We start from the raw sequence: 27,562 nt of genomic DNA on the forward strand, positions 1-27,562 counted from the left end.
TCAGGTTACAGATTCCACTAACCCAGAAATAGTACCTCAGGTTAAGAACTTTGCTTCAGGATGAGAACCAGAGGTACATGAGCCTGAGTATGTATGTTGAGACTAAAAGTGCAGGAGGAGGAGGTAGGTGTTGTAATGTCCATGTAAAAAGCAAATGGTGATCTTCTGAAACAGATACAGTCTCTCCATTAGAGTATAATAAGGAGCAAACACATGTCCTCTTTTCAACCTTTTTGCTGCACTAAAGATCATAGAAAAAGAGAGATCAAGTCCTATTCAGCCAAACCCCTCACACATTCTGCATGTGAGTGGGACTGTGCCTTCTTCTCCTGACATGCCCTTCAACTAGCCCTGCGCCCTCATGTCTCCACATACAGCTTTAATCTAGAACGTGGGGGCAGCTCACTTGAATAGGGTTTAAGCGTCCTCTCACATCTAATCTGAGGGATATGCCTTAGCTGTGGCGCAGGCAACACAAGTCAATGCTTGCACTGTGCCATAGCTAAACCCCATCCAGAGGCTTGGATCATTTGAAACATTTCCATGTGTTCACACTTGGGAATTTCCTTGACAATTTATGTACTTTCTTCTTGTATTTGTTTGCATAGTGAAGGCCAAAGGCCCGAATATGATTTTGCCAGGTGGCGAAAGAGTGCAGCGGATATGGAATAGAGTGCTTATTTTTGTGATATTTTCCCCTTAACAGCCTTTTAAAAAAGCACCTGGGAGCCAGCCAGCCTAAACGGTTGGCAGTGTTAGTGTGTCTTTCATAGCCAGCTATGGAGTGACTTCGGGGGCAAAAATAAAGTTTATAAGCCATTATAAAAGATCCACTGTCCCCAGTTTATTCAGAGGAAATCTTTAAACTCTGAAATTTAAAATAAACTTTGAAACTTTAAAATAAAGACCTGCCTAAAATTGAACTTGAATAACAGTGAGTCTCGAGATGAATCAAATGCAGCATGATTTGTTCTACATAAGTTCATAAGTTCACTCTAATAAGCTGGAAAAGCCAACCGTGCTGATCAAACATGACTAATAATCACACAAGAGATTGATGGGCTTGTTTTTCTTATGGGGCATGTGAGGTAATTCCCTGACAATTAGGTTTCCATTGTACTGCCAAATAATACAAAAAGCGTTTTTCGTTGTTGGCTTTCATGTAAAACCTCACAGCAAAGCAGCCAGCAGTGATTCTGCAGTCTAATACTTTCTTAACTTCCCTGTAGTTGCTGTCACAACCTCATTCCAAGAGGGGCATGGATGTCTCAGATGGTTGTAGGGTATGCATTTTCTCTAGAGGTCAATCCAGAACATTGCTGCTGCCACATGAACCATTCCTTAAAATCAATAATTCTGGAAACAACAATTTGTTAACTTTGTGAAAATCCTGTTTCCATCAGGGACTTTCTTCAAACAGCTAGTCTTTATACAACAGCCTTTATAATACACATGAATTCACATGTTCCCTGACTGTAATGAACCACTTCAATATTTTAGTAAAACCACTCTCTCTCAATCCCCCCCCCCCTCTCTTGGATATTTACTCCATTTGACTTTCTGCTACATCTGTCTGCTCTTCCAGATCTGCAGCGATCAACGTGTGTTGCCCAAAGCCAAAGTGTGTCCCTGTGTTCATGGGCTTGATCCAAAAATAGCAATCGCTCACTTTGATCTGCAAAAGATCTTGTTTTCTTTTATAATGAAAATTCCAACAAAAACAAGGCATTGTTTCATGGAGATTGGAGAGTATGCTATGAGGAAATCACACATACATGGTCACACCTATTTTAATTGGTCATCTAACTTATATTTGCATATACACAGGGAGATCTGCAAATACTCGAATCCTACATAACAACCTTGATTAATGTGTACATCTTACTCATCCAGATACACAGGGTAACTTTTTTGTGTGTGCTTGCATCCAGGGCACAGCTCATGATCCAGTCTTTTTTGTTATAATCAGGTTAAATATGTTCGTCTCTGTGATAATAGCCGGTCCATGTCACTTAGGGAGTTGTATGGGTGAGTGGGGATTTGAACCCACGTCTCCCTAGTTCTCCTCAAGCACTAGAATTACTACCTCACACTGGCTCATGCCCTGTAATTTGCACATATGCATAAATCCTATTCAATGTTTGTGGTGTAATAAAGTAGCAAATGTTATTCTATGTAAGTATAAAGAGCAAAAAATTGGGGCAAAAAAATCCTAACTTCCTGTATTCTGAATGGGGCTGAGTTTGAGCAACATATCACTATTTTTTTTATTCTGTGATGAAGGGCGGCATATACTGTAAATGATTAAGGCTAAGAATAGAAAAATATTTAAATACATTAGAAATAAGAAACCACAGTTGGGCCTTTAAGACAACAAGGAAGTCAAAGGTGTGTTAAAGGAGTAGAAGGAGATTACAGAAAAACTGGATGAGTTTTTTGTATCTTCGCACTGGAAGATGTAGAACAGGGTTCCCAAACTAAGGCCCGGGGGCCGGATGCGGCCCAATCGCCTCAATCTGGCCCCTGGACGGTCCAGGAATCAGCATGTTTTTACATGAGTAGAATGTGTCCTTTATTTAAAATGCATCTCTGGGTTATTTGTGGGGCCTGCCTGGGGTTTTTACATGAGTAGAATGTGTACTTTTATTTAAAATGCATCTCTGGGTTATTTGTGGGGCATAGGAATTCGTTCATTCCCCCCCCCAAAAAAATATAGTCTGGCCCCCCCCCAACGTCTGAGGGACAGTGGACCGGCCCCCTGCTGAAAAAGTTTGCTGACCCCTGTAGAACATATCCTTGTGGCTAAATTCACTTTCTCAGGAAGGGAGTCTAAGGAAATGTGGGACATAGCAGTGATAAGAGATGGACTTGAGAAAAGAGACAATACACGTATTTTTGTAAACTAAGAAATATTTAATAATTATTATTTTTAATTAATTAATTAAAAGCTAACAAATCACTAGGTCCAGCTGGCATCCACTCAAGAGTTCTTAAAGAACACAAATGTGAAGTTGCTGCTCTTCTAACAAAAATATGTAATTTGTCCTTATGATCAGTCATCATACTTGGAAAGTGATCAATGTAACACCAGTTTTTAAAATACGGTAGGATCCAGGAGATATCTGTGAAATTACTGGCTGATGCTTAATATGTGTTCCAGGAAAACTGAGGGAAGTATAATTAAAGATAGAATTACCAAACATATAAAATAACAATCTTGCTGATTTATTTGAGAGTGGCAGTAAACATAAGAAAAAGAGATTATCCATTAGACATATTCATTAGTAATAATAATTAGTAACGGTGCTTTTTTCTTGTGGGGGGGGGAGGTGGGGGAACTCACCACAAAGTTTGTTTATTTATTTGTAAGTTTTGTGGCAACATGCCATATTTTATTTAACAATTCTTGTACAGTTGGAATAATATGTAAATACTCGTTAGCTGCTCTTTTGGCTCCAGTTAGCAAGACAAAATTATAGTCTTCTGGTCACACCTTATTTTTAAAGATAATGCAGAAGAATTTGTCAATGACCTTGTTATGTGATAACCACTCATTTCCTGTATATATGATTTTTAGAAACTTCTATCATATATGTATTTATCACTATCACTTGGATATATCTCTGCCAAATGATGCGGGGTCAATTACCAAACCTATAACATTGTAGAAAGAAAAAAATTATGTTCATACGGAGCAATTTAACTTTATTAGTGATAAATATTTATTTCCAACTAATATTCAGAGTACTCCTGCTTCCAACAGCAGAAGTAGAATATATTGATGGTACATATTCATGATGGCTATATGTTAGCTCCTGGATCAGAGGTAACACGCTTCTGAATACCAATTAATTATGGACAAACTGCTGAAAAAAAGCCCATTACGGCTTCTGACTCTATGCAGTGTGCAACCACTGCCTTCTGATGTCCTTTGAGAGTTTCTCCAGCTTGACTAACCCTGAGAGGAAGGCTAATAAGTACTGTATTCCATCAGTAAGGAACTTTGTGACCAAACAAATGATATACCTGTTCAAATTGTTCCACTTACCATAGCAGAATAATAATAATAATTAATAATAATAATAATTTATTATTTATACACTCTGGGCGGCTTCCAACAAAACATTAAAATACAGAAATTCATCAAACATTAAAAGCTTCCCTAAACAGGGCTGCCTTGAGATGTCTTCTAAAGGTCTGGTAATTAACCTCTGGTGGGAGGGCTTCTCGTAGCGAGGGAACCGCCAGAAGACCCTCGGCGCTGGACCTCAGTGTCCGGGCAGAACAATGGGGGTGGAGACGCTCCTTCAGGTATACTGGACCGAGGCCGTTTAGGGCTTTAAAGGTCAACACCAACACTTTGAATTGTGCTCGGAAACGTACTGGGAGCCAATGTAGATCTTTCAGGACCGGTGTTATGTGGTCTCGGCGGCCGCTCCCAGTCACCAGTCTAGCTGCCACATTCTGGATTAATTGTAGTTTCCAGGTCACTTTCAAAGGTAGCCCCACGTAGAGTGCATTGCAGTAGTCCAAGCGAGAGATAACTAGAGCATGCACCACTCTGGCAAGACAGTCCGCCGACAGGTAGGGTCTCAGCCTGCGTACCAGATGGAGCTGGTAGACAGCCGCCCTGGACACAGAATTGACCTGTGCCTCCATGGACAGGTGTGAGTCCAAAATGACTCCCAGGCTGCGCACCTGGTCCTTTAGGGGTGCAGTTACCCCATTCAGGACCAGGGAGTCCTCCACACCTGCCCGCCTCCTGTCCCCCACAAACAGTACTTCTGTCTTGTCAGGATTCAATCTCAATCTGTTAGCCGCCATCCATCCTCCAGCCGCCTCCAGACACTCACACAGGACCTTCACCGCCTTCACTGGCCCAATGACCCAATCAGACATGCAAGCTACAAAGCCATCCAGCTCCATTCTGCGTATAGGCAGGATCTTAATTACTGTACTACTTTTCTCTTTTTCTTTTTAGTGGTTAACATTTTCAGATGAAGCTATTTTACATGTTTACATCTCAGAGACAACAGTAACATTTGGAAAAGGGAAAATTGAATAAGCATCAATATAATCAGGGACTTTACTGAGGTTTGTGTGGTCTGCCAGAAGTCACTGGTTCTCAGGCAGCTCTGCATGAGCTGCATAATTTTTCCCTTCAAGGCACATCTTTTGAATCCCAAACCATTTGCCAAGAAGACTGATCTTTCAGCCTGTATGCACTTCAACAAATAAAGAGTAACCAAACGTTAACCAGGTAAATTGAATTAGAGAGGAGCTCATTTGACATGACCCATGTCCCCCAGAAAACCAACCAAAAATGTTGATAAATTAAGCTTTTTCTTCTAAAATCAGTTAAAGTTCATTATTTTTAAAAAAACCCTCAGGGCCATATTACAGTAGTGCTACATTAGTAATCTCAGGATGCTATTTAAAGCCCGTTTCACTCACAGGATTAAACTGTATGGTAGAAATATTCTAAAACTTCCCCAAGACAACTGCTGTGGTAAAAGCTAGCACAAGAGTTGCTTTGTATTATAGAAATACCAAGACCTGTAGTAAAGTGTTTGCTCTTTCTCCACCCTAAGCAGGTGCTTTGCAGATTTGGACATTTGCTGAGCAGATGGGGTGTCATCTTAATGGTGCATCCATTTGATGGGGTCTTAACATGAGATTCTCAGTGTCTGAAATTATATGGGCATTGGACTTAAAGTGACTTCTTTTTCCTTGAAAGAAATATCCTGTTAACTAGCTTGCCAGAGACAGAGAACTTCTATAATAAGAACATACTTTGTTTTCATGGTTTTTTATTCTTCTTCTTGACATCACACATAAAACATCTTTCACTTAAATATATTTGTTTCTACAAGGAAGTTTTGTTTTATTTTTTAAGAAGCATGGTGATTCCAGAAACTTCTTAACCCTTAAATTGGTAATGCCCTACAGCCTGGCAGCAGACACTCATGAGTACTGGTAACTTGCAAAATAATGTTCTTTATGATGTATAACACTTATTCTGGGTTTGAATACAGGTCAAAGACAAAGACTCTGGGCTGCATGTTCACATCTGTAGTTTCTTGACCACGTAAAAATTATGTGTAGAAACAGTTGTGTAGGTTACTAGAAATGTTCGTAAATTTAAGTACCGTACTCATTACACGCAGAGTTACAAAACTTTCTATATTTCCCACTCTGTGCGCCTGATCCCAGCATTGGGTCACAGGACATGATTGGGGTTGAATGTCTAAGCCATGTGGTGGTGTGCTAGGGCATGAACATGTGGATGTTGTATATGTTGTGCATGACAAAGGCGGAAGAAGGTAGGGTGGCCATACTTATATAAGCACCCACTCCTTTGATCATTGGCACCCATGTACCCACCCCTTGGGACCAAGCAGGAACCTGTGTGTGGGTTTTTTAGCCATTCCGCAGTGTGTCTTGCTGGACTGGTTACACTAGTGTGAATGCTGTGTTTAAACAGGTTCATTAGCCAGGAAAGTGCAGGAAAGAAAGAGAGCCTGGTAGGGTCAACTAAGTGAACCCCTTAGGCACCTTTGAGAGTGATAGGAGGCTCCCAAGGTTTGCAGCTCAGAGCTAGGGGACCCAAGACAGGATATGGACTGCATTTGGAACCAACGTCTCTCATCTGTCTGGAGCTATGGGCCCCCAGGGTGATTATGAAAATATGTCTCTCTTTTCACCTTAATGGTGCCGTTTGGGGAAGGGACAGGCTGAAATACATGATCACAATGGGACCTAGTCATATAGCATGTGATCATGATTTTTACTGCCTTTGTTTTTTACTTTGTGGCTTTATATTCCCTTTACGGATACAGAGCTTGTGCATCTACACTTTTTGAAAATAAGTATTCAAAGCTGGTTGCACAGAACTGAATGTCCTCCATTAGTGAGGCACTTGTAGAAACATCTTGCAAATACTACCGTATGTGTACAAAAGTGGGGAAAGTCAGCATACTTGGTAGTGAGTTCTTTGTCATGTCTTTTAAAGCATGACTTCTACATGACTCGAAAGCACATGAAAGCTACCTAAAAACCAACAACTGAAATCACACAATCAGCAGACAAGTTAGAGCCTTGTTACCCTGAGAGATTTTAATTCAAAACTAGCAAAGCTGGGATCAAGTCAAGACACACAAAGGAATGGCAATATCCCAAGCATGAATACATTTTAATTGCAGATTGTATGTGAGCTAGTAACAAATCCTTGCCCCCTGGCAGCTGTAACTGAATGGATCCTGCCCTGCTGAAACATACTGTGTATGAGAATTTGTCTTCCTTTAGCTTCAGGCTGCCCCTCTGGCAACTGTCATCCACAATCATATCAATGACATAAAACCAGATTTGTCCAACCACCTTGTCTATACACTGACAGTCTAATAATATGACCTAGCTCTATTTCTAGGGGAGCTTGAATAATCACAGCTTTGCACATACATTCATGTACACCCACAGACTCCCTCCGTGATGTCATGATCTACAGAAAAATGCAGTCAAAACTCACTTCATGGATTGCCATGTTCTTCAGTATTCATTACAGATACATTATAATGTGTAATGAATTGCACAGGTTCCGCCTAAGGGAAAAACTAGTTAATGCAAATGGTGGAATACTAGCACACAACACAAGATGTTGTGTTGCTGAGTTTAATTAGTATATGTAAAATTCATAGAATTGTAGTTTGAAGGGATCCCGAGAGTCATCTAGTTCAACCTCCTGCAATGTGGGGGGTCTCAACTACACCATACATGACAGATGGTCATCCAATCCCTGCTTTAAACCTCAAAGGTAGGAGAGTCTACTGCCTCCTGATGGAGCCCATTCCACTGTTGAACAGCTCTTCCTTATATTTACAGTAGTTGGACTCCCCTTTCTTGTATCTTGAATCCATTGGTTCGGGTCTTAGCTTCCGGAGCAGGAGAAAACAAGCTTGCTCCATATTCCATGTGACAGCCCTTTAGATAGTTGAAGGTGGCTATCATATCTCCTCTCAGTCTCCTCTTTTCCAGGCTAAACATACCCAACTCCCTCAGATATTTACCCTCTTCTGCATGTGTTCCAACTTGTCAATATCTTTCTTGGGGTACCCAGAACTGGACACAGTTCTCCAGATGTGGGCTGACAAAGAGAATAGAGTGGTGGTATTACTTCCCTTGATCAGGACACTATACAGTGGTACCTCGGGTTAAGAACTTAATTTGTTCTGGAGGTCCGTTCTTAACCTAAAACTGTTCGTAACCTGAGATACCACTTTCAGTAATGGGGCCTCCTGCTGCTGCTGCACTGCCACCACACGATTTCTGTTCTCATCCTGAAGCAAAGTTCTTAACCCGAGGTACTATTTCTGGTATTCTGAGAGGTATACTTCCTCTGATACTGGACATAGTTCATAGCCCTCATATAATGACTAGTAGTCATTTATAGCCTTATTTGTGAATTTGAGTAATTTGGTGGTGTAACAGTAAATTCAGAGGTGTGGGCACTCTTCCTTCAATATCAGTCTTATAGTTGAGTGTTGACAGGATTGTAGCCAAAGCAGGACCTCTGAGAAACGAGGGGACACCCAGGGTTCCAGAAAAAAACCAAAACCTTTAGGGAGAAGAAACCTAAGACAGCAAAATAAACAAACTTTAACCCAAACAACCTAGTGAGAAATGACCTTGCTCAATGGCCACAGAATGCTGAGTATCTGTTGGGATAGGAAAAATGGGAAGAGTGGAAATGAGTATCTTAGAGAAGGGGATAGCCTTGAACCCTGAACAGGAGCACATCTCAGTGCCATACTTATTAATAATCATTTACAGTATTTAATTTATATCATGATCTGCTTCCCAAAGGAACCCAGGGCAGTATTTTGTTGCAGATTCCACTTGAAATAGATATTCATAAGATATTAAGAACAATGTATATCATAAAATTATTCCATATGTTCTTATGTAAATGTTGCCTCTTTTCAACCAGCTTTGTGAGCTTTTCTGGGAGTCACACAGATTTGTGTACATCATGCATACAGATTTTTATCATCAGTTGGAGCTGCAGCAATTAAAAAATCAGACCTTTTGATTCATTAATATGGCAGTCAGTTCTAAAAGAGAGCAAATGAAATGACTGCATATTCTCCACATTGCCTGTGTTCTAAGAATATCAAATATTTACACACTATTTTGGGAACTGGTAAACAGTATTTCAGATGCAAGCAATTTTCCACATTGGTTAGGAAGCCTCTCAAACAGGAGAAGCCAATTCCAGAAAAAACATCCACCTTGTAAACAGAGTTTCTAGTTTAAAAGATATAGTTGCTATCCCCATTTACGTCCTCATTTTTCACTGCACAGCACTGAGATACTGTAGCCTATGGGTTTTCAACCTTTTGGGGTCCATGGCTCCCTTGACCAACTACATTCTTTCTGCGGCACCCCTGTAGGGTTCAGGAGCCCAGTTATGTCACCCCTTGCCTGCAGAGATGGCAGCCTCTCGTCCTTGTGGAGAGTTCCCGTAGCTTCCTCTCCCCTCTCCTTGGGAGTCCTCTGGGCAGCTGCTGCTGCCGCCCCTGGTCTCTGAGCTGCTCACCCCACCCCAAAGAGAAGTATCTCTTCACACTGCCCCACAGGGGTCTGGGACTTGACTGTCCATTCCAACAGCAAGGGCTGGCAGACTGGCTGGCTGGGTTCCCTCACCTGCTTGCTTGCTTACTCTGAGGCTGCCTTAGCTCCTGGCAACCAGCACCCCCTGATCAGTCCCAGAGGCACCATTTGCTTGGGGAGCTTGTAGACAGGGCTGCTGCAACAAACTGCTGTGCAAGCCTTTGGGAGGCAGAGATGCAAGAGGGCAGCAGAGGAGGGAGGGAGGGAAGGAAAGGAAAGAGGGACAGAGGCCAGTGTTGCCCATGGCACCCCTGACCATCATTCAAGGCTGAAAACCACTGCTGTAGCCTGATTCAGCTAACATATGTCTACTCAAAAGTAAGTGTTGTTGAATTCAGCGGGGTTTAGTTTTGGAGCCAATCTTAACCCTACTTATCTAAGTGCCATGACTTTTCCTGGGGCTAAGCCATTGAAAGGGCAAGTCAGTTGGCAGTCTAATCCTATGCATGTTTGCTGGGAAATGAATCCTACTGAGTTTAATGAGACTTGCTTCCTATTCACTAGTAAATGTAATGGCTTATTGTTTTCAGTTTCCAAGGTATACTTGGGATCCAATCCAAAACACTTGCTAAGAAGTTATCCCTATTAAACAGAAGAGAACTTACTTCTGAGAAGACTTCAGTAGGAATGAACTGTTAATTCCTTTCTGATATATTTTGGACTGGGGTTTTGAGGAGAGAACTTTTAATAGTTTTAGTTTTCTGTATTGTTCATGCAAAGAATAGAATAATATAAGCACATTATAAGAAGTAAATAGCCTCAGTTGTTGGTGCTGTTGTGTGTGTGTGTGTGTGTGTGTGTGTGTGTTTGTGTTTTTACAAGAAACATGACTAATTGCACTACAATGTGGATGAAGGTGCCAATCTGACTGTACATTTGAATGTAATTAAGTATAGACAGGCAACATTGGCATTTGAATGTCCATCAGATTTGCAACCACACAATGTAGTAAGGTGGTAAGACACAACGGTTGGGTGATCTGGGCTACATTGATTAATTTAACAGCAGTTCTGCCATACCGTAGGAAATCATGGTTTTGTGTTTCCCCTAACACTTTGCTTGAGCTTCAATCTTAAAGGTGCCTAAGGGTGCTCACCAAACCTTAACTACCGAATGACTTTCCCACACCTACATTCAAATATGTCAATGTAATCGATTTAATGGCTGCAATCTGTTAAGTACACCCACCACCAAATGAGTACATACCGGTAGTAGGAAAGCAGGGGAGGCACCAAGGCCAATCAGCTGATGGGGAAAAAATGCCTAGTTATTCCCAGACAGTGACCAGAAAATGGCTACACAGTGGTACCTCTACTTACAAATTTAATGGGTTCTGAACGCACATTTGTAAGTCGAAAACAATTGTAAGTCAAATCCCATAGGAATGCATTGGGAGAAAAAATTCGTAAGTAGAAGCAACCCTATCTAAAAATTCATAAGTAGAATAAATCCTATCTAAACCGCATCCAAGATGGCGGATGGAGCTCTGTTCATAAGTAGAAACATTCGTAAGTAGAGTTATTTGTAAGTAGAGGTACCACTGTATAACCCGTTCCGATACTTCGGGGTTCGGTGCAGTGCGCAACCCAAAAAAACACAACATGAAGCATCTGTAACCTGAGGTATGACTGTATTTTAATCCTGTTTTTAAGTTGTATTTTAATCAATTGTTTTTGTACCTGATGTTAGCCGCCCTGAGGGGAGGACGGGGTATAAATAAAAATTGTTGTTGTTGTATCATTACAAAAAGAATGTTCCATAAATGAGGTAAAACTGCCATCTTTAATTAAATGTGATTATTGAGTCAGTCCTTGAAACAGATGCAAAGTTCTGTACGTTTTGGGGGATGGGGGTGCTTTAAAAAAAGATAGCAACAGTCTACTCTTGAAGGTCAAACTTTTTATTTTTAAAAAAACTATCCCAGAAATGCATCTTAACAGCACTTGAAAAGCTTTTGTATTATCACTGGTGCGTTTGACTGGTCGTGGAGAGAAAAATTCCTCCCGCTCATCCTTCCCCCATAATAATAATCCTTCTCTTCAGTAACTCCTCAAAATATTAATTGAGAGAATAGCTTGAAGATACGTTCCGAGAAGTGCTTAAGCCTGTATTCACTTGCCTTTCTGTCTCTTTTTTTTTTAAAAAAATTGAGTAAGTTGATGGGTGAGTCCTGAAAATCCACAGTAAGTGATATAATGCCTCTTCTCACTTTAATTACTGTTTGACAGGCACATTTACTTTCCAGCTGAGCTGTCCTAAATGGAAGCAGCTGCTTTTTAAAACTATACCCCCATTCCAAATCCCTACCTTTAATATTTTAGGACATGAGACCTACAATTCTTCTTTGATTTATGAAAGAGAGAAATCTCTCTTTTGGTGCCCTATATTGGTCTGCACACAAGGAAAGAAGTCTCCTTCTGCTTCCTAAAGTTTGAAGGAATTAGACTGTTCATGTGGGTTATAATACAATATCACAAACTTTCCGTGTTGCCATACAAAGGTTGGCAGACAGATACACTCTATGGATTGTTCTTGATTTTTCATTGTTGGATAGAGCGATCATTGTTGCAAGGAGCAGCAGAGCAGCCAGGGCCGTCTTAAGGACCTCTAGCGCCCTGGCGCTGTGGTGCGACGGATCCCTCTGGCGCCCCCCCCCGTTTCCCAGCGCGGCGGGCGGGCAGGCGCAGTGCGGCTGCCGAGGGCGCTGCTGCGCGGCGGGCGGGCTCAGCACACAGCGCTACTGCCGAGGGCGCTGCTGCGTGGAAGAGCAGCCGGCGGGCAGGCGCAGCTGCGATGCACCCCCCTGGTGGGCTGGCGCCGTGGCGCCCTGCGCCACCCAGCCTGGCCATAGGGCCGGCCCTGAGAGCAGCGGATCAGCTGCCAGATCCAAAGCCCTTTGAGTGGTGGATATCATATTTGTTGCAGCAGTTCCAGGCTCATACAGCTGAAGGGCTCACATCATGGGATCTAGCAGAATCACAGCCCTGTAAAACATTATTTCAGAACTTTCTACTGGCTACAGTTGGTGGTAACATCACTGGTTTTAACACCAGTCTACAGTGCAATCTACAATCTCCTGCCAACCTAGCAGTTCGAAAGTACGTCAAAGTGCAAGTAGATAAATAGGTACCGCTACAGCGGGAAGGTAAACGGCGTTTCCGTGTGCTGCTCTGGTTCGCCAGAAGCGGCTTTGTCATGCTGGCCACATGACCTGGAAGCTGTACGCCGGCTCCTTCAGCCAATAGTGCGAGATGAGCGCCGCAACCCCAGAGTCGGTCACGACTGGACCTAATGGTCAGGGGTCCCTTTACCGTTACCTTTACAGTGCTTTTCATCGCCACAGAGAAGACTTCTTCACTGGTGGAGGCCAGTGGACAAGAACACACTACTATAGCCTAACACTCTCCAGCAGCAAAAATAGGGGGTCAGGATTGCTGTTTTATGCACTTGATTGTGAACAATAGATGAAGACCTAGAAATTATTAAAGGCACTAGAAGAAGCCTGGATTAAACCAGTTTCAGGTACAATACATGTATCAAGAAACTGATAGTGATCAAGCGTATTCTATTCACACTATACAATCAGTTGAAAAAGTTGTTCTTGCAAAGAATATGACAGTAAAAACCTCACATAATTGCAAATAAATTCAAATTCAAGTAGTTCCTACTGTTTTTTTCCCATTAAAGAAACCCCCAGGGCATTTATTTTCTTAACAATTTTTTTGCAACAGAAAAATACTAGTTTCCGTTTGGAATGTCTATACCAAGTTACCAATACTGTATTTTGTTATTGGCAAACAGTCCAGATTTGTCCTCGGGAAGACGGTCATTTATTTCTTCCTCACATTAAACAAGGCAAGAAGGGAAACAGAGGCCCAGATGATTAATCCTAATCCAGAAACAGATGTAACTGGCAGACAATTAGATTAGAAATATTGAACTACTGTCTAGTGCTGCATGTTGTGTTATTAATATGTTAAATGTGTTGGCAGTAACCAGTAAATCTTTGTGGCTTGGTGAAGTGGAATTTAAGACAAATAGATAAATTGAAGCGGAACAAAATAATTATTAATAATTCATTTTGATTTTTTTCTTGTTCAGGCTGGTGCAGTTCCCTCTGTTTAGGCTGTCATATGTAGGCTGCAATTCTATGCACGTTAACATGGGAATTTAACTAAATTTACTTCTGAGCAGTAGGATTGCACTATTAGATTAGTACATGAAGATTGTGACACTTTGAAGTTAACCTTGTCCTTGTTTTGTAGATCTTTACTGTACTATCTCCCCAGGAAAATGTATCCCCTTGAGTGAAAGGGGGCACGGAAAATGGGAATGGAATTCTATCAACCATTGCATTTATTTCCTGATATGTCCTTGCTGCCATTTCTCCTCCCATCTGTCTGGCTTTTTTCATTTTTTGTTATTTATTTGTATTCTGTCCACCACAAATCTTCTGCAAACAAGAAGCCTTCCATATTCATTTTGTGCTGTTATGAGTTAGCTACTCATTTGTCATCAACGTGGTTACTCTTGAATATGCCATATGGTCTTCAACAGAACTAACTTCTGAATAAGTGTGTTTTTAAGATTACTCTTTTGTTGCAAGCAGTACTTTGTTGGGAACCTGTCATGAAGACTCAATGCATGATACATGGGAGAGAGGTAGAAAATACAGCTTTATACTTAATAAATTATGAAACAGTCTTCAGTGTTGGGTTTTTTGATGAAATAGCAAGGCTTGGAGGGTTATAAAAACCAGCTATAAAGAGGAAGGTGGTGGTGCCTGTAGCCCACCAAGACTTGGGAAAACAGAACTAGAGAAAACAGAAACTATGTTTATGACATTGGGATTAAAACTCAGGTTTGATTTTTGGTTAGAAAGTTGTTGTGTAGTAATGGGAGTGGCTTTTAAGTGCTGCTATTGCATAAGACATGTATTATCAGAGGTCTACAGGACATGAGGCTATTGTTGTGAACATGTGTGCAGGACAAAAGGATATGATCCTTTCCTTTTTCCTTCTGACTCAGAAAGATTGATACAGTCCTAGGGGTCTATGTTTAGAGTTGGCTAAATATTGTGAGATGACGGCATTTTGCCTCTGGCACACCTCTTTATGATCTGTAGATTTAAAGATTTAAAATGAGCATAGGTTTGCAGTGCACTTTTGGTTAGCAGTTGAACTTTGTTGTTTGTGAAATGGAATGGATCAAAATATGTATATGTATACACCCAAAAAAGTTCTTCTTGGGTAACTGCTTTCCACAGATGGAATTTTTGTGTTTGGGCTGAAGGCTTCTTAGCTCAGACTCTGATATGTGTTACATGGTATAATATGGCATGTAGTATGTTACTAAGTACTGTAATTCCAGCATCTTTTAATAGAACTGATAAGTCATTTCTCTTCATTATGTTTAATGCTATCTGTGTTTAATGCTATTTTTTCATTGGCAACTTGTGCATTCATGGTTTTGTTTGTCATTATGGTTTGTATTTCTGTGTTTTTATATTCCAAACCGCCCTGTGCTCCTCAGATGAAATGGTATGGAAATTTAATAAACCACCACCATGCAAATCCTATAATAAATGCAAATACCGATGAGTATTCATGTAATCCATAGAATAGACTGTTGGACTACTTCCTGGTAGATCTAGTTTCAGTTCCTTCTTCTGCAGTAATTTTACTGCTTAGCTCGAACAAGTCACTTTCGACGTGTGAAAGAAGAGCAATAGTACCAAGCCTCTTCTGCAGAAATGAGCTTTGCATACATGCATTCAATGAGTCTTGTGAAGTAGGATTTTTAGTGCTGGCAATAGTACGGTACTTTTTGGCAGACGTATCCAGTAACTTAATAGACAGGTATTAAAAACTGAGTGTCGCCCCAAAGAATCAAGCTAGACACATTTAACACTTCAATGGAGAATAGCTGGGCAGCAATTAATATCCACAAGGGTAGCTCAGTAACTATATGCATTTAGATGGTGTGAGGGAATTAGTTTGTGGTTAGGGTTATTTAGCTAACATACACACCATAACACACAAGAAGGAGCTAGGCATAAGAGGAAATTAGGAGGTGGAGGTCAAGTTCAGCGCAACTCTGGGGGGCAAACTAGCCTTCTCTTTCTCTGGGCTCACTTTGCAGAATAGGCTTCAGACAATCAAAGCTGGGCAGCGAGTACCAGAGGCTGGTTTCTAAAACAGACGGATACAGGAAGCAACAAACAAAGCACAGCCTCACTATAGCAGATGTGGGAGCAGATGTGGAGGCTGCCATGTGTAGGGAAAATACCTCTGGAAGACAGGACAGGAACAAGAGATACCTTTCCTATGCCTGTTAGGCAATCCTGGAGAATTGGAACTGGGGCATGTCAGGAAGGGAAAATAGAAATGTAGAAGGCAAGAGGAGGCCCAGGAATTTTTATTTATTTATTTATTTTATAAGATTTATACTCTACTTGATTGTTTATTAAAAGTAATCAAAGTGGTTTACAAAAAGATAAAACAATAAATAGCTGTATAGTAGATTAATATGATATATATTTGACTTTTAGTGCCACACATATACTGTACTGTAATACTAAAATATTCAATTACTGTATATCAGTTTAAAATCCTATGGAATAAATAAGTGTGTCCCTCATAGATATTACACTTCTTGAGTTCCAGAGGGACCCAAACATAATTCAGGAATGCCACATTGACCATATTTACAGACAGAAATATCTGGAGTCTGGAGTCTGGAGTTTCTGCTTGATAAGCTGCTTCTTACAGTGAAACTTTTGTGAACTGCAAGCCTTTCTGGCTTGCAGAAATCAGCATTGTGTGCACATTGTTGTTGTTTATTCGTTTAGTTGTGTCCGACTCTTCGTGACCCCATGGACCAGTTTGGTCAAACTCATGCTTGTAGCTTCGAGAACACTGTCCAACCATCTCATCCTCTGTCGTCCCCTTCTCCTAGTGCCCTCCATCTTTCCCAACATCAGGGTCTTTTCCAGGGAGTCTTCTCTTCTCATGAGGTGGTCAAAGTATTGGAGCCTCAGCTTCAGGATCTGTCCTTCTAGTGAGCACTCGGGGCTGATTTCCTACAGAATGGATAGGTTTGATCTTCTTGCAGTCCATGGGACTTTCAAGAGTCTCCTCCAGCACCATAATTCAAAAGCATCAATTCTTCGGCGATCAGCCTTCTTTATGGTCCAGCTCTCACTTCCATACATCACTACTGGGAAAACCATAGCTTTAACTATATGGACCTTTGTTGGCAAGGTGATGTCTCTGCTTTTTAAGATGCTGTCTAGGTTTGTCATTGCTTTTCTCCCAAGAAGCAGGCGTCTTTTAATTTTGTGACTGCTGTCACCATCTGCAGTGATCAAGGAGCCCAAGAAAGTAAAATCTCTCACTGCCTCCATTTCTTCCCCTTCTATTTGCCAGGAGGTGATGGGACCAGTGGCCATGATCTTAGTTTTTTTTATGTTGAGTTTCAAGTGGAGGGAGTTTATTGCAGATTCTTTGGACTAATGTTTTACTTTTGTCTAAACTTTAAGGTAAACTCCATAAAGTGCCCAGCTCCAGTTAAGAGTGCATATCAATGACATCAAAACAACAATCACCACAGGAAGGCAAAATGCCTCTCCTCTCCTCTCCTCTCTTCTCCCCTCCCCTTCCCTTTTTTTAAAGTGTAGCTCTCTTTTGTCCATAATAGCTATACTCCTGATATAAATGTTCAACTTTCTTTCAAATATTCCTGTGTTTTGGTAAGTACACTACAGCCAGCCTGAAAGTTACCAGAAGCAGAAAGGTTTTCCATGCTGAGCATGCTTCAGCATGTCTGGGCTAGATACTGTCTGGCAAAGATGCTTGTATTATGATGACCCCCTTCCTGTTATTTGGGATCCAGCCTGTTTACCTGACTCATCTGCAGGGTGGAGTGGCCGCATGCTGTCTCAAGGGGCTTCTAAGCACTCACTGCAGGTTAGTATAGTCTGCCAATAGAGATTCCCTAGTGCTTGTCATGTAGTAAATTACTGAGTTTTGAATTACAGTCATGTTTTCTGGGTGCACAAAGAAGGGCCCTAGGCTTGGTAATATTGATAGAATGGTGACAAATATGTTTCTCCCACAGTACATGCTTCTGACCACTGCTTAGTCATGCAAAGCTTTGTGCTGTACATTTGCACAGTGGCAGTTTTGCTGCCTCAGTTTTGTGCAGAGCTACACAGCCACACCATTACAGGGTGATGGCTAATAGGATGAGGATGGTGCTGGTGCAAGGTCACATAGATGCTCACCATACATATATCCGCCAAAGCATAGGGCCGCACTTTTAAGTGGTGGGAAACAATAAATGGACAGGTTTGGAGACCTGTGTTCTGTTTGGTACTGAATTAGAGAACAACACATGTCACTCCACACCATGCCCTTGCCTCCTCTCTTGTGTGCATAGTATCATTTATGAATGGCATGTCCATGTACAATTTTTGGCTTTTGTATGCATGCTACATGTGAGTGTCTGCTTTTAAAAGACTGTCCAGAGTATAAAACAGTTAAGAGTGTTATCAGCAATGGAAGGATGAGATCAGCAAGGAAAGGACAGTGGGTATATTTTGCTCATGTAAAAGAACTCACAGTGCTAGCCTATTCATTGTAATTCCGTGAAGTTCACTGTATATCTGAAACATCAGCTTTAAAAAGTGCAAACTTCCTGATTAGATTAAGTGTTTGTTCAGTGTCAACGCCTACTGATGACCATTTAATTGAAATGCAAATGGTAGAACTATGTGTAAACATCCAGATATTTTGAGTCCCGGTGGGAGTTGAGACAGGAAGTAGAGACTGACCATACCACAGTAGTTTAGCATAATGTGTCCTAATTTTGTCTAATTTCAAACCATAACCTAAAAAATCCTTCTTCCATGTAGCCTGGGAGATAGTTTATTTATAAAGAACTGTTTGCTTCCATAAACAACTGTTTTTAAAAATTGCATAATAGATCATTGCACTCCCCCTTCCTAAGGCATTTGTGCGGCTATAATTCACTAGAAAGGGATTTCAGTTTATGCATTTGACAGAGTGGGTGTGAATCCATGAAAGTTCATGCCATGATAATGTTTAGTCTTAAAGGTGCCACAGGACTGTTGCTGTTTTTTCTGCAAGAGACTGACATGGCTACCCCTCCAGAAATAGGGAGAGAAAAAGAAGTGAATAAAATGTTGCTATCATTAGGCTGCTATCTTAAGCACCATTGCTTGGAAATCAAATAAACATGGTTAGGAATTGGGGTGTTTGGCTTGTTTGCTTCACTTGTGTCATTTCTGAAGCCCTCTGTATTATAAAGTAGCTGTGTTTAACAATAGTTTCTTTTCTTCCTCCCTCTGAACATTGTCGTTGGGGCTTTGTTTGCCACCCTGGTCTGCACAAACAAGTAATTGTGGGGTTCTTCAACCACCCCCCACCTTTGTTGGTTCTATTGGCTCGTTCACAAAATCCTCTATGAGTTTTCTTGAACATGTTGTTGTTGTTGTTGGCATCCATCTGTCTTGAGAGACAATGGAAGGGTTCACCTTCAGGGGTAAAGTCAAACCGTTGGAGAGTCCCTGCTGTGGCTGTAGGGACCGAAGCTATTCACAGAATCGCAGAGTTGGAAGTGATCACATGGGTCATCCAGTCCAACCCCCTGCCATGCAGGAATGTTTTGCCCAATTTGGGGCTTGAACCCACAACCTTGAGATTAAGAGTCTCATGCACTATTGACTGAGCTGTATTCAGTCTATATTGTCCCAGGGTAAATGCTTAAGGAAATGCACATTAAGAGGAAAATGAATTAATCATGGGAGAGAAGACACATTCTTTGATGTAGTTGGGCCCCAGAAATATTTGTCTTTGAAATAGCTTCTGTGAACAGGCATGTTCATGAGTATAATGTTTTGCTTGTGGTGAATGAGTACTGAGGGGTTTTAATATTTATTTATTACATTTATATACCACCTTTTCTTCAATGGAGCTCAAGGAGGTGTATATGATTTTCTGCTCCTCATATCCTCATAACAACCCCTGTGTTACATGACTTCAGAACACAAGAACTGAAGCTGGGTGGACAATATCTTCCCAGTTGTTAACACTGGATCATGGTAATGTGGTGCCTTTTCTGTTAACGACATATACTGTCAATTAATATACTGTGTGTACATAAAACCTTATAGTTGAGTCCTGGTTGAATAATTCAAGCTGGAAAACTCACCTTCCCAAGGAATGAATAAAACTTCTGAAAGTACTGTATATGAACAGTAATTACTGACTTGGACATATTATCTACATGTAGTTCGGTGTCAACATGTTGTGAGTCCCCTCTCCAGGCCACCATTCTGCATTCCCAGCTCCTGTAGGAGAAACCACAGTAACCCATATGATGGGGGGTGCTAGTCCATTGTAGTGAGTAGTAGAAGCAGATGAGATGGGTGATGAGTTAACATAAAACATCTGAGTGCATGCTCTACTTTGCTCCACTTCTCAGGTCTTATGCAGACATTCCTACATTAGGGGAATGTGCATATCATTAAAATGTTGGCTGATTCTCTCCCCCCCCCCCGGCTGCTTGCATGTGCATGGCACATGTGCATAGTGACCCCCCACAGCATGTTTAGGCTTCACTTGTATGTGATTAGAGCCTACGTGCATTGGCATCTACATACAAATGTAAATATACACACATGCTTTCCAGTGCACAGAAGTCAGGTGTGCTGGTGGAGGCAGAGCTAGCTGGTATGAGCTTGATAGCACTACTATCAAAAATATATGCATAAGCTACTCATTGCATTTAGGCATGCACCTAAAATGTTTCAAGTACAACTTTAGTGTGCATACAAGAGACACATGCTAACATGTATCACACATATGATGATGATGATTAATAATAATAATACAGCCACAGACATCAGGAAGTTGTGATTGGCAGTACAGCTTTGCCTCTGATCAAAGTATAAAATTACCTTTATTGTGCAGCAGTAAAAAACAAAAATTGTGCTCCAAAAACACGCACTATTATTTCTCAAGGAGACTTTCTAGCCTGCTGAGATGCTGAAACGTGAGAGACCCTCCTACAGAATGTGCCTGTGCTGAAAAAACCAAGCCAACATCATGGTGGGCACACTGACAAAAGTGCAAGGCTTTCAGCCTAAGTTTCAAGAGCTTGTTTTTCTGACAGAGGTGGGTTGAAATTTAGGCTGCCAGACTCAAGTAGAAGGGTTCCTAAAAGAAGGAGGAAAGGAAACCTTAAAGAGGGCATTCCTGGAATCCTTGCGGGAAGCTGGGTTGGCTTAAACATTAACCCTGTTGAGTGGCAAGTGTGTTAAGTGCGTGTCTGCGTGGTGCGACTGGAGAACTTGGGCCAGTCGGCCAGAACCTTCAGCGAGGCTGCTCTTTCAACAGGCGATTTGTTCGCCTGTCTGGGGCTCATTGCCATGCGAAGAGGCTGACATCAGAGCACCTTTTGTTGCTTAAAGCTCTTTTCTCTGGAGAGAGACAGAGAGAGCAGTCATGTGGAGATGGAAGAGCCCATGTAGAGGGAAAGGGGGGAGGCAGAGAATTGGAGTTACCTACGAGCTGAAAACCCAGCCCGGGCTTCTGATTTGAGGAGGGGGAACCTTAACGAAAGACTTCCTTTGGTGCCAGATTTAGTTTGTGCCTGCGGGAAGCGATTCCCTCTCCCCGAAGAGGCGACCACGACTCCCTTGAGCACCCCCGCGCGAGGGAAAGGTGGTCACGGCCAGCTTTGCTTTGCCACCCTGTTGCTCACCGCTCCAAGCAGGCAAAGTTTGTGCGGGGCATGGCAGTTTCTAGACGTGCCAAGAGTTGAGCCCGGGAAGGAGCTGCAGGAGGGAAACGTTGGCCGCCTCCGCTGCTCTCCACTGGGGCTGGAGCCTGGCGGAAAGGCGAAGAGGCGGCATGATGGAGTAGCCAGGCGGCGGCGGAGGGTCTGGCTTGAGCGCAGGGCTTGAGCCGGCGGTGGCGGCGGTGCGTGAGGCGGGCAGCGTTGCCCTTGGCTAGAGTCTCGGTCCGGTGGGGAGCGCGCGCCTTGAGCTTCGCTTTCCGAGGAGGCGACTATGGAGGAGGAACAAGCCGCCGGCACCGAACCCCAAGAGGACAGCAGCATGTCGGAGAGTTTCTCCAGACTCTGGACGGATGTCATGGGGATACTGGTGAGTGACTGGTTTTGGGGGGTGGGATTGGGCGAAGTGGAGCGGGGGCGCGAAAGCTACTCAGTGGCGCAGCCTTGGCTGTGAGGCTGCTGGTGGCTTTGACATCTCCTGAAAGTCATTCTTGGGGCGACTCAGTGCAAAAGTTTCTCTTTGCGGAGCAAAGCTTAGAAGAAAGGAATCCACGGGTTGCTTACGGAGAAGGATCCAATGGGGTTTCTTGAGCCTGTGCTAAGTCGTGAGCCCTTTACGACCCAAATTGCCTCTCCCCTCGCCCCTTTGAATAGCACCTGTTTTAAAAAAGTTAATCAGATGAAATCAACATTGCATTACAAGCACCTGCTTTACTATTCTACTCGCTGTTGGTTTGCTTGTCCCGGCTATTCTTTAGGCTTAGGTCTCCATTTGTTGGAAGAATTTAATGTTAAGGTGTTGTTGTTTTTGGACGATCACTTTCATCTCAGCTTAATCAGGGTTTCTGGATATGATTATGAGCAATATGCCTGCTTATAATCAGTCAGGTATCCTTGGGGATTTAATTTCAGTGGTAAAAGTGTAATTTCGACCAGTGAATTTTGCATACCTATCAATTAGATACTGTATTGCATGACTGAACCCCCTTTTCCAAGCTGATGTGTAAATTCTGCTACTTTTTTCTCTGATGTATTCTTTTCAATATGGTGTATTGAGGAGAGCATGTGGTTTGTTAAACTTATGTAGTTTCAACTTTGTCTGAACCAATTTTTCTTAGCTGTGACTTTGGATTTCGCACACTTTTTTAAGAGAGAGAACTGTAGAGTGATTTATCAGGTCTCCTATGGAGTATGCATGCAGATAATTAAATATTTCTAATACTCCTTTCATGTTGCTGATTCTCTTCCTCCCTTCCCTGAGGTTCAATAATTCAATAGCTACGGCAGATCAAAAATGTTCAGCTATACCATACATGCCCTGAATTTAATTAGTTCACCCACTGTAACCACACCAGTTGCGGAATGGGGATAGACCTGACTAATGGAAAGCTTACCGTAACTCTTTCGGTATTTTTAAAGTGTTTATTGGCAGACAAGCAAAAGGAGTGTAGAATTGCTGTGATCGAAACTGTTTACTGACAGTTAACTGTAAGAAAAATAATAAGAAAAAGAACAATAATTGGATTCCCCCCCCCCTGTGTTTCAAACTGTTAGAGTAGTATTTAGCCTTGTGACCTCAGGCTAATTTAATTATATGCATTCCTAGGTATTGTTATTATTTATTGCTTATAACCCCCTTGTCCTCAAAAGGAAGAGTGGTTAACAATAGACATAAAATAAAACAATAAAAATAGTGTGAACAACACATTAAAAATGAATTAAGCAGTATGAGATAACAATTATCACAATCCAAAGCAGTCAGCAGCACAATAAAATATATCAACAGAACCACCCTTCGTTGATGCTCGAATGGGTATAGCAATCTGAATATGCACTAGAAGTTCCACAAGTGAGTTGCTGCTGCTGAGGGCTTACTGAACGAAGCCCACGTTGGGTGGTACTGAGTGAGACACTTCCTCAAACTCGGAGGCCCTGAATCATTTAGATTTATATTCAAGTACTGTACCAATACCTGGAATTGTGCCCAGTAGCTTACAGAACAGCCAGTGCAGTGCAGCACCTCCTCCAAGATTGGTGTCAGGGAATTCCACTTTGCTGCTTCACATAGGAAATAAATGGGCAGTAATATTATGTGCCAACCGCATCTTCAGTACTATGGGTATCTTCAAGGACTACCCCACTTACAGCAGAATACAGGAATCCAATTTGGAGGTTATCAGAGCATGGACCAGTGGTGGGCTTTGGGCTCTCATATTTCAGTGGTGCGCTGTGCAACGCTAAAATTCAGTGGTCCCCCTCCTGCCCGCTCAGTTCTACAGCATTGTTTTGGCGCCCCCTGCAGGGTGGTGCCCAGTGCGACCACACATCACGCTACCTTAAAACCGCCTCTGCCCCTAGACCTCTGTAACCAAGTTATCTAACAGTGTATCTGGTGCATCAGTTGAAGCTAGGCATTAGTGGCCACCTGAGCATCCAGGGTTGTATCCAGGAGTACTCCCAAACTATCTCCACATGGTTGTGTGAAGATTTGCGAAGAATGAATCTGTGCTGCTGAAAAGTTTTAGGTAGAATAAATAGCTCCAGAAAATATCACAGGTTTTACAAAAGTGAGAGTTTCTGTTCTATGTATCTGAACTTGATTTGCCTTTTTTCAGTTTACACTTATCATAGATTTCAAAGGTTCTTTTTGTTATTAGTAGTTGTTTTTGTAAAACAGTGTAGGCTACGTACAGTAATCTCCAACAAGCAAGTAACTCAGAATTACCTCCTTTATGCTCAGTATCAACTTTTGTTACAAAGATCATACCCACAATGGGCCTCCATTTCCATCTCTCTCCCCCACAAATGTATTAATATTACGTATTTATTAAATTTATAGCCCACCTTTCTTCATCAGTGGAACTGAAAGTGGTGTACATGTGATTCTCATGTGATCTCCCATCAGATTGCTTAGTTTCAGTGAGGTGTTGGCCTCCATGTTTCTTCAGATCATGGTCTGGCACTCAGATAATAGGGGAAAGGAGAGGAGAGGGGAGGAAGGAAGAAGGAAAAAAGATTAAAAAAACACTAAAAAACTAAGGCATGCCAGGGATAGGGAAATAAACAAGGGACACTGATACCAGGCACTGTTGCTTGCAGCAGGTGGGGACAAGCAGCAATCAATGCATTTTTAATTCCTTACATTCCACATTATTAATACATGTATTCATTCATATGTTGATCTGTGACAACAGTAGGATTTATTTGCTCTGCTTTTTATTGTTTTTGGTGTTGTTGTTTTTTAAAAAAATGGAGCTTACATGGAGTGCATTTTTGGCAATCTTTGGTACTGTGGGAGATGTACAAGGTGAGACAGAGTTAAACTGGGTGTCTGGAGAAAGTTAATGTAGCAGAGAAATCACCAACCATAGTCTTGCCAGTTTCATAGTGCAGTTGCTGGGGCAAAATTAGTCATTATAGCTGGTAATTCAGTGTGAGGATTCAGTGATGTAGAGTGTTTCAGCATTATAATGATGGAATAGCTAAACATCTCCTTTGCCTGCACTTTTATCACTTTAGAAACAAATAAAGACAGAAATGTTTATGCTCATGTCTGTGGGAGCATCTGTAGAGGCATAAGGAGTAGTGGGAAAGTGCTCTTCTTATTCAGCAGGTATTATGGGTTAGGGGAGCTTTGTCTTTGACAGACATTTACTATGAGAGGGTCAGCAGTAAATGAGAACTTTGCAAAGATCTCATTTGGAAACCTACATTTTTTCAGGAAATTGTTGTGGATCAAATCTTCCCTTGGTTTTGGTCTATGCAAAAACTTTTACCAGGCATATTTTGAATATTACATTTTAAAAAAAAATCCTAGGATACAATAGGAGATGCTGATTATGGTATTATGTTAAATTGCAGTTATGAAAGCTGGCAGTGGAAATAGAGCCAATATAGTTCTTCACTGATTTCAGTCCGATTTTCCCCCCCTGTAGTAATAATAATGAGATAATTTTTTTGCTCTGGGTGTCATGAAGGTTGTGTATTTATGCCAGTTTAAAAACATTTGCTTACTGCAGATGAAAAATCTGCAGGAATGAGAGTCAGCATTTGGATTTGCTGAACTGGAAACGACTGTCCTGTTGCTTGTCCTAGCTAATTAACCTCATGAAATATTTCAATACTAGTCATCGCATTAGAATGTAAGCATGTAAGAGTAGTTTTCCTGGTTATTAATTGGGTCAATGGAGAATTAATTGTTTTTTTAAAAAAAACACATCCTGCTATAGTGTTCTACTAATCTTCCATACATGTGTACTCTCTGTGTGTAGACTTTATAGCAGAGCTTTCCAAACTTTTCATGTTGGTGACACACTTTTTAGACATGCATCATTTCGCGGCTCAGTAATTCAGTTTTACTAGCAAACCAGAGGCTAAACTAACCACTTTCCAGCTCCGGGAGCAACGTGGGGAGCGTACGCGTGACGCACCTACACACTGCTGCTGACACACGAACGTGTTGTGACACACAGTTTTGAAAGCATTGCTTTATAGTATACGCTTATGCATTTTTTTTCCTCAGTGTTGTAACTTGTTTAGTGCAAGTTGTAGTTATGAAGTTTAATCTTTGTAGGGAATCTGAAATGTATCCTACTTTGCATTCTTGATCTCTTGATCAGAATAAATTATATATGTTCAAAGAAGCCAGTGGGGTTTCTGTTTCATAACAAAACTAAAATTAGAATTACATTTCTCTGGTGCAACTGTAATTTTACTAATTCCTATTACAGCAATAGGAATAACCCAGCTAACATTCTTTTCAATGTGATACGTGCAGCAGAACTTTCTAGATGATTATTCCTGTTGTTTATAAGAAGTACTGAAAAGTGTTGGACAAGAAATTCTGCTTATGGTATAGAATGCTTTAGAAAAAATTACTATAAGAATTTCTTTCTGATGGTAGATCTTTTTATTTGGATGGATTTCTGAATAATATACTACTTAAGTATGTGTGTGTATATAATATTTATGAGCCTTAAATGGAAAATGCAATTTTATTTTATTTTACACGAAAAACGTTTTGAGATAGTCTGCTTTAGGCTTGCAAAACTATGCTAAGTGAATAAAAAACATACAGTATATTCATTATGGTTTAGTTGGCTATTGCTAGCAGTATGTAATCAGAACAGTTTATCTGTATCGAGGTAAATAATGTCAGCTTACATCTGCACCAGGAATATTAACTATTGGCACACATAACTTTGTTATATGTTGCAGCACTCCTACCCACATTTTTTTTAGCAGTCAGCAGTGTTAGAAACTAGGATAGGAATGTCAGGAGCCATGTGGCTTCCAGGACCTAGGTTGTTGGCGCCAAAACAAAATGTCTAGGCATGGAGGAATGGGAGAAGCTGTGGGAACGCAATATGAAATTCACGGTATCATACACGATTAAAGAAAATATGTATAAAATGATATACCGGTGGTATCTTACGCCCTCCAGACTGTCCAGAATGTATAAAAGCATTGCAAATGTATGTTGGAGATGTGGAGAGGCAAAAGGAGATATGATACATATGTGGTGGACTTGCCGTAAAATTAAAGTGTTTTGGAATCAGATACATGAGGAGCTGAAAAAAATGCTTAAGATCAACTTCACAAAAAAGCCAGAGGCTTTCCTCCTCGGAATCCTGAACATAGATCTGCCAGTAAAATATAGAGAGCATTTCCTGTATGCGACGGCGGCAGCCCGCCTGCTGATAGCTGCCAACTGGAAAGGAGACAAAATCCCCACAGTTGGCGAGTGGCAAGTCAAGTTATTGGGTTTTATGGAAATGGCTCAGTTAACTGATAGTTTAAAGGGAAAATCCAAACAGGCATTTACGGAAAAGTGGGAAAAATTTAGGAATTATATGCAAGAAATTGATAATAGGGAAGGAATCTTCATGGCAGTTTTGTATTGATGGGCATATAACAAATACTCAGACAAATTGGTAGGATAAGCTTTATTATGTACAAAAAAGAATAACAAGATTATGATGAGGAATGTCAGTACATAAAGAATATAAAGGAGACAAGTTGCAGATGGTGACGGGAAGTCAATGGCAGAATTCTGATGTATTAGTTACTTAGGTGA

General features: G+C 41.3%; 1 protein-coding gene across 4 annotated transcripts in view; it reads left to right on the forward strand.

The window, feature by feature from the left end:
• The window catches only part of SASH1 (SAM and SH3 domain containing 1), a 534,239-nt gene that overhangs the window by 381,625 nt on the left and 125,052 nt on the right, over positions 1-27,562 (forward strand). The window contains exon 1 of one of the 4 annotated variants that reach the window (XM_035108793.2): positions 20,609-21,856. The exons of the other annotated variants lie outside the window; for them this stretch is intronic. Within the exon in view, the coding sequence (XP_034964684.2) occupies positions 21,761-21,856 (96 nt within the window). The 5' untranslated portion in view covers positions 20,609-21,760. Of the gene's footprint in view, positions 1-20,608; positions 21,857-27,562 lie in introns of those variants that run through there. 4 annotated transcript variants of the gene reach the window in all.

Source organism: Zootoca vivipara, chromosome 3, assembly GCF_963506605.1.
Source record: "Zootoca vivipara chromosome 3, rZooViv1.1, whole genome shotgun sequence".
Classification (NCBI taxonomy): domain Eukaryota; kingdom Metazoa; phylum Chordata; class Lepidosauria; order Squamata; family Lacertidae; genus Zootoca; species Zootoca vivipara.